This window comes from Loa loa (genome assembly GCF_000183805.2).
Source record: "Loa loa unplaced genomic scaffold supercont3.666, whole genome shotgun sequence".
NCBI lineage: Eukaryota > Metazoa > Nematoda > Chromadorea > Rhabditida > Onchocercidae > Loa > Loa loa.
The window spans coordinates 5,770-14,401 of NW_018108846.1; the positions used below are offsets into that span (position 1 = coordinate 5,770).

At 23.6% G+C, this 8,632-nt stretch overlaps 2 protein-coding genes across 2 annotated transcripts; both read right to left on the reverse strand.

Moving 5' to 3' along the window:
- Positions 1–1,315: 1,315 nt before the first annotated feature.
- On the reverse strand, positions 1,316–4,903 carry LOAG_09918 (hypothetical protein; the record flags this gene model as incomplete). The annotated part of the gene is made up of 9 exons (XM_003145445.2): positions 4,732–4,903; positions 3,630–3,772; positions 3,345–3,504; positions 3,028–3,156; positions 2,811–2,908; positions 2,454–2,568; positions 2,105–2,238; positions 1,518–1,602; positions 1,316–1,429 (listed from the first exon to the last, which is right to left on the reverse strand). The coding sequence occupies exons 1-9, from the start codon at positions 4,888–4,890 to the stop codon at positions 1,316–1,318; spliced, it is 1,137 nt and encodes a 378-aa protein (XP_003145493.2). The 5' UTR covers positions 4,891–4,903.
- A 1,393-nt stretch (positions 4,904–6,296) lies between these two features.
- Positions 6,297–6,479, reverse strand: LOAG_09919 (hypothetical protein; the record flags this gene model as incomplete). Its single annotated transcript, XM_003145446.2, has 1 exon — positions 6,297–6,479. The coding sequence occupies one exon, from the start codon at positions 6,477–6,479 to the stop codon at positions 6,297–6,299; it is 183 nt and encodes a 60-aa protein (XP_003145494.2).
- Positions 6,480–8,632: the final 2,153 nt, after the last annotated feature.

Genomic DNA, 8,632 nt, shown 5'->3' on the forward strand with positions numbered 1-8,632 from the left:
TCCTTTCATTTCAACAAATATCTGTACGAAAATTAAATGTAACATTTGAAAAATAGAAAATTTCTAACTTTATCTAATTAAAATATTTTTTATGCAACATTTTTGCTTCATTTTATTTTCGTTTATAATTATGAGAATGAATTGTAATTTTTAAAAATTTCAACAAATTTTACGGCTATGCTAAATATTTCAATTTTAAATTTCAAGTAAAACTTGATGTGTCATTATCAACCATACGAATATATGTAAAATATAACAATACAAATATCAAACAGTTCAATTTTAAATAAAATTCAATTTGCGTAATCAACTAGGAGACATGTCGATTACGCAAAATTATGTCACATGTTTTATTCAATGCCATATTTCTAAACATTTCAGTATTGAAATAAAGAGTTAGATGGCGATCGTTAAAATTATTTCACGAAATAATTTTATAATTTACATATTATTTACTTTGTATAAAATATACTACATCAAATTAATTTTATTACTAAATGAGAAAAAAAAAATTTTACCTAAAAGTAATAATTTGGTAATATAATTAGTATAATGTGTAAAACAAACCTGCATAAGAGGAAATGGTGGTCGTTTCTTTGAAGTTAATAAAATTGAAAAATCATTCCATGATAAAATACCCTTATCATTAGCTGTTTTAATCCATACTGTTATATTGTTATTATTACCTAATTCTGTAACAGTAAATATTTTTAAAAATGTCATCAAAATTTATTTAATAAATGAAAATTTTTGCTTAATTATTTCAAAATTTACAGATGGAAAAATTAGAAAAAATAAGAAAAAGAAGGAAATTTTAAAAAATTTTTGAATTTCAAAATAAAGAAATATATGACGTAAAAAGAGAGATAAAAAGGGAGAAAGGAAGAGAGAGGAAAAGAGGAAAGGTGAGAAGAAGGAAAAAGTTAAAGGACAAATGTAGGGACAAATGACGGACATAAATGTCATTTTCCTGTTATTCATACTTTTCTTATCCGGTAAAACTGAATGGACACGGAATCATCATATCTTTGCGTTCAATAATCTTTCATTTAATGCGAAATATTTCAAAAACCTGCTATATGTTATCAATTATAATAATTTTATTTTAATGATTGTATCAATTGCAATATCTTATTGATTGTGTCAATTACCTATGATATCATGTTAATTAATCAATTATCTTCGATATTTTATTATACTAATTACTTGTGATGTTTTATTGTTTGTATCAATTGTGATATTATATTAATTATAAAAAATTACCTGTGATATCCCATTAATTATATCAATTACTTTCAATATCTTATTAATTACATCATTTACCTGCGATATTGATTACAGAAACGTCTGAGGTAGCTTTTAAACTACGGTGAGCATAATTTGGTCGAAATACTCGGAATGAGCGCATTTTGGTCCAATATAAATTAAACTGTAAATTTAAATCGTTCTTTTTTTTCAATCTCTTTTTAGGGCATAAATCTATGACATTTGCATATTTATACTTAACATTTACTTACATCAGGTGATGTTTGTCGTTTTCGAGCAATATTTTTATAAAAGTATGCCCATTTTTCATGTTCGATTGGGAAAAGTTCCTCGGATCTATAATTATTAGCATATTAATTAAGGAATAAATTACAAATTGAAATTAAATGAAATAAGATTACTAATAATAGACGAATATTTTAATAAAAAAAAAAGAAAAAGTAATATGAATAACAAATATTAATTAGCAAAGCAAAACTTTTAAAATATCAACAATTTGGGTAAAATTTCAAAAATGATCCTATAATTGCAATTAACACAATGATTGTTAAATTTTTAAAATATTTCCAATAATTTCAAAACTTTTCCATTTTGCATATCACCTATTTTGCTATCATCTAACAATGCTAATATTAATTATCACTAAAATTTTCCGTTTCAAAAATATTAAATGTATCAAAAACATTTCTTATAATAGTAACGTAATTGCACGTTAAACGTGATCGTATATTATTTCTCTTATATCTAGAAATAAATCAAATTGTTTCATTTCACATATTGTTAATTATGGATAGTCGATAATCCTAAAATAATTAAAAAAAAATAAAGTAATAAAAACCTAAGTAAATATGTTCCCACTAATTCTTTATTTGGTAAAATATTCAATAATACATCGATTGCAAGCGTTTGATCAGTAATTGTTTGATGTAATGGACATGTATTATGAAAAATACGAAGTAATTTATTAATTGTCTGAAATGAAATAATTAAATTATCATTTGATAAATGAATTTTTTTTCATTCATTGACTTTTTTTCTTTTCTTTTGTTTTCATTTTTTTAAAAAAAAAAAAAATTAGTTCAAAAAAATGTAAAAAAAAGCAAACGAAAAAATTATTTCAGAAAAAAAGAAATTATTTATTTAAGTAAAAAAAAAGAGAAAAAAATAAATGATTCGAAATTTTATACCTTCCAATGAAAATGTTTTCCGTCAAAAAGTTGAAGGAATCGTAATGCTTCTTCTTGTACTAACATTGTATTATTATTTGTACTACATAGAAATTGATTTGCATAAGGTAATAAACTGAAAATTAAATTAAAAATATATGCAAAAAAATAGTATTTAAAGATCTCTTGAAAAATTTTAAAAATTTAAATTATATAATAAATAAATTAGAATTGAAAAAGAATGCATCATTTGTGATATTTATTTGTTAGGTTTAAAATTAAAATTTTCTAGAATTTTTATCATACATAATTATTTCCAAATTCAGCCAAAATAAAAAATTTTAAATGTTACAAAAAATTTCAAAATAATAAACAAACTTTAATAATGGTAAATTTTCAAAAATTTGCAATGCATTTATTTGACAATCACTATCCTCACATCGTCCAATGATAAATTTCGTGAATTCATTTACATCCTTAAAATTAATTTTAAATATTTCAAAAATTTAACAAAATTTCACATGATTGAAAATAATCTCAATGATATTTCATTTAGTGTGATTTTTTTTTTCAACTTAAATTTAAAATTTTTTACTTCATTTTTTCCATTTTCGCATGCATATTTGCGACTTTTTGTTGATTCGCAAAAGCGACGATAAAGATTTGCAATAGTAAATGCAATATGTTTCGCATGATGCTTATCATTTGTATTTTTCATCCAATTCTAAAAATTAATATTTCACAAATTTTCCGTAAATTTAATTTTTTTTTTTTAAACTAAATATAAATGTAATACATAGTAATGATTGAACTTTTTTTTTATCAATGAATGATAATTGATGCGAAACTTTTTAACAAATATTCGAAATAGATTTCATAAATAAAAGAAAAAAAAATGATAATATGTGTAACCTTAAGATCATTAATGATAGCAATATCAATTTTTGTCATTTGTGAAAGAGCTTGCAGGAAGCGTTCGAGAAATTTCGGAACTTCAGTTGTGAAAGCATTTTTACCAACAGTATATGATGTCATTGTTCCGGCTAATCCAATAGCATCCACAAATATTAACCTATAATAATAGGCTTGCTAAGGAAGATAAAATCTATGGGAAAGTATTTCGAATAAGATTACGGTGAAATAACTTGGATCATTTTAAAATTAAAAAAAACAAAAACAAAATAATTCAGGTCATACATGATTGGAGTATTTTGGAATTCTCTTATTGCATCCAATAAATCCTGATCTGTAGCAAATAGTACACTATTCAGAATTGTTGCTAAAATATCCGCTTTCTCATCCGGAAATTTGTTGTTGCTTTTTTGTAGCACTAATTTTAGCTGCAAAAAAAAAGAAATAAAAAAAGAAGAAATGAATTTTCGAATTTTGTTTCCATTTTATTTTTATTTAATTAGAAAAAAAAAAAACAAAGGCGTATCTCTAAGATTTGAAAACTCATTTAATTTTTTATGCAAATCTAATCAAAATGGTTTTGAAATATGTGTAATTAATTTCTAAAATTAAAACTGTGCACATAATACAGTTTTTTTTCTTTTTATTTTTTAGCATATCAAAGGTATGTTATTAAATACTTAAAATTTATAATTAAAATTAGAGAAAATAATTTTGTGAAAAAAAACGGAAAAGAAAGAAACTAATAAGAACAGAAGCTAGAGAGACGAAAATGGTATTTCAAATATGATAATAATGTATTAAATTAATAAATTTAAAAAAAGAAGCAGGAAATAGAAAATGTTAAAATAGAAAATATAGCTTGGAATTTTAAATGAAATTTTACAAAAAATATGTTATTTTAAATCGAAGTGAGATGGATAGGTATATTTGAATACGTGAATTGCGTCATATCAAACGTGATAGACGTTCAATTAATGAACATTTATCATTCACCGTATTCTTTTTGATCGCTCACATTTATCATTATCCATTTGTTTAGTAATATTTGCCTATCAATTATTCCACATATTTTTCTCCTTCTTTAGAATCTCAAGATGATACATTTTTTGTCATCGGATCATATTCATCCGAACTTGACATTTGAAAATTGGATAAATGCAAAATTCATTTTTAAAACAATTTTGGAATTTCAACAGTGGGATAAAAAATTTATTCCCTTCAATAATTAAAAATAATCTTTGGATTCTTGGATCATATTTTTCTATCACTTCTTATCCCTTATTTTAACTTATTGGATCACATTAACTCTTATCAAAATTCTTAACTGATCAAATCTTATTGAATTTTAGAGAAGTTTAAATCAAAAATATTTGTAATTGCATACTTTTGATCGTTCCTTTTTCACACCTATATTTAATTTTTGTTTAATTTCCTTCCAATTTCTGCCCATACGTTTTGCCTTGAATACATTCTCAGCGCATTCATCAGCTAATAATTCTGTCGTACAGAAAGGTTTGGTAAAATGAATGGTACGATTTGTCATTGCGATTTTTTCTCTCAAAGAAAAAAGTTTCATAGTAAAATAATTGAAAATGATGAAACAATTTGAAATAAACGTTGAATTTCAAATTTATTGACAAAATTAAATTTTTATACATTTACTTTTAGGAGAAACTTTTTTTTTCCTTTCATTTATAATATATTTATAACATACAAAATGTATATTTAAGATGTAAATTATTCAGGATGCATATTTTGCTATAATGTTACTTCAATTAAGTTCTAATTTTTCTCGATTAAAGTGCGCACATTGTTTAAAATTTCATAATACAGTATTGCAATAGTACTGAAAAAGAGTATTGCTAAAATTGGTATGATTAACTTTTTAAAATTTTTAAAAATTTACAATCAATAATAACATACTGAGTTTCCACAACTAGATTCCAATTAGAAATAATTGAACTCTTTAGGATCATCTTTTCCTCAGCATCAATATTGACAATGTCAGCATTTAATTTTGTGTTTTGCCTAAAATTTTTAAAAATTTTTCATCATAATTTAGTAAATAAATGGTATGAAAAAATAACATGGTTAAATAAATATGTTAATTAGATCACATAAGTATCATACGAAAGTCTAAAGATCATACAGGTATCATTCAAATGATACAACATCTGTCAAATTTCATTCATCTCCCTCCAAATTATGCTCTATTATTCAAAAAATATCTAAGGTTAGCTAATTGGTATTACTATCATTTATCAAATAATATTTATTTGCAGGTAACATACATGTAAACAACAGAATGTTGATAGTTATGTTGTGTGAGGTCATCAATTGACGTAAAATTGCGAATACCATCAAATTGACAATGATTTATTTGCCTTCGGAATATTTTGTCTCGTGGTTTTGAGAAACGATAATGACATAAACCATATGGTGTGATCGGAAAATTGAAAATGATTGAAAAAAATGTTCGCAAAAAATTTGAAATTTAACGCTTGAATTCGCAATTATCTGATTACATCTGTTAGATTTGACATTTTAGTTGACAAATTATTTTTCAAAAATACTGCATTTATGATATCATAGTAATGAAAACTTTTTTTTTTTTCCAAAATTAGTCAAAATTTTTCAACTGCAATAAATTGCTGAAAGAATAAAGTAATTATTTGGGGAATTGTTGAAAAAAAAAATTTAAACATTTCTCCTTTTTTGAGCTAAATAAAATAACTTTTACTTGGAATGAATGAAAAATGTTCATTTCGAAAATATCAAATTTATGTTAAAATACATTCAATAATAAATCAAATAATTTCATATAATTAAATAATGATTTAATTGATTCTGTAAATAAATAACTATTATTTAATTCCCCTAATTATTTGATCATTTATTTAAATATTATCATAAATAATTTAAAAGAGAGAAAGAAAAAATAAAGAAAATTCAATAACATACAACATTTTGCTCATCCCCAGCACCAATTTTAGCCGGTGTTATCGTAGTATAAACAATTGCAAAAAGGACATTCCAGTTTGCTTTCCAGTTTTTTTCGCCTAATTTTGTTGTCATATATAGTCCTTCCAAATTATTTCCACCTTGGATGAAATTAACATAAATATCCGGCATATCATACTCACATGGACCACTAATGCATTTCAGTAACTGAAATAATTCAATTCATTTATTTATTTATTCCACTATTTGTTTATTTATTTATTTTAGAAATAGCACATTGTTTTTGTTTTTGTTATTTTTTTTTTTCATTACTTTGATAATCAATCAAATTATTCAATATTTTAGCATTAATTTAGAAAGTTTTTTTTTTTAAAAAAAAAATTATCCCAAGAATGGAATAAGTGATGCATTATGATGATACGGTAGATGTATGCATTTATAGCTTATTTATTTTTAATATGTGATAAATTTTTGATTCATATTAATTTAATGAAAATATTTCAATTATTATCTTTAATTTAAGCATTTCAATTATTATCTTTAATTTAAGCGTATGCATAAAATGTTTATAAATGGATATGCTTCTTTTTTTTTTTTCTTTTAAATTTTATTTGTCAAATATACATTATTATTATAAACCATTTTGATTCTCTAGTAACTTAATTCCGATGAAACTTTTTATTTGTTAACTTTAGAATTTAGATTGAAATTTTGAGTTTTACCACCAGTGAACATAAGTAGCATTATTAGCTAACAATTTTTACCATTTCAATTTCTTGCGTAATTTATCGGCTTTTTTCTTTTCTTTTTTTCATTTTTTTTTTGAAACCATTTCTTGCCAACACAATTCTTTCTTGTTAATAATTAATTGACTTGTTTCGCAAATTATAAGTTATTCTTCTATTTATTAAATTTTTTCTTTTTCCTGTTATCGTTTTATATTTGATCAGAAATCATTTAGTATTAATATCTGTTATTCGACAATTTATCACTATCCTATTCTTATCCTTCCATTTATTTCTTTTGGCAATAATTATTTGTCAATAAGATAAAATATGACAATTTTTATAATTTTAAACAATGAATCTTAATATTGAATAATTTTCATACCTTAAATTATAATTTATTCCGAAATTAACAATATCAAAATTTTGAACAAATTTCATTAGAAATTAAGTGAAAAATGAAACAATAAATAATGGAGGGATAAAAATAGGATATAGAATTGGAAATGCGAATGAATCTGATGCAGAATTGGAAATGAAAATGAACCCTGTATAAAGGTTTGATGAAAATAAATTTGATACAGGAATGGAAATGAAAATGAATCCGATATGAAAATTTGATGAAAATAAACTTGATACGAGAATGGAAATGAAAATAAACCTGATATCGGCCAAGAATTTTACCAGTAGGATCATAGTGTAAAATATGAAAAGAATAAGTTACATTAATTGTTTCAACAATACTTCCATGCAATTTTGTCTTTTCCTCATAAATTCGTGTCTTAGACCAAAAATTATATTCATAAAAAAGATATCTGAAATGCATCAATCATTTTTCATCATTGATATTTGTTGTATTAAAATAAATAGATACCATTGGGAGATGAAAAAGCCGGGAGGAAGCGGGAGTAGCGGAAAGATGGACAGAAAAGAAAAGGATATTATTGATGCTATTTCCACAATTGGAAAATAATTCGATCAATTATTTCTTCAAGTTATTTTAATTAAATCATTAATTAATTAAACTTCGATATTTCCGCCAACTGTATAACTAAACAAATAAAACAAGCAATTCTATTTTATTCAATTATATTAACTCAAACTTTGCTTCCTCTTCGTCATTCTGCGTTGGTTTCATTTTTATATTGCTATCATTTGATGCTATAATCACGTCAGTAGCGCATATCACGTACGTCAAACCTAAATAAGTAATAGTAACGGGAGAAAAGTTTAAAAATTAACAAAGAAATGATAGGAATATAAACTCATAAAAACAATTATAAAATAGAAGTGATAACAGAATGAGTGCAATTTTTTGTAACGTTTAAGAATTAATTAACAAAAAAAAATCAATATATATCAGGAAATAAATTAGTTTTATAACTTATTACTCCAAACGAAATTGTCAAACAAACCAATTGAGTGTAACAGTAAAATTGTAAACTTCAACATGGTGCCAGCAATGCATACAATGATAAAATATATGCGCAATATCATTTCCCAATTATCAGTAATGTAAACATTTAATTTATCAGTGATAAAACGAAAGCTTGCATGCTTCGTAAAATTAAAACGAGCAAAAGTTTTGATCTTTAATGC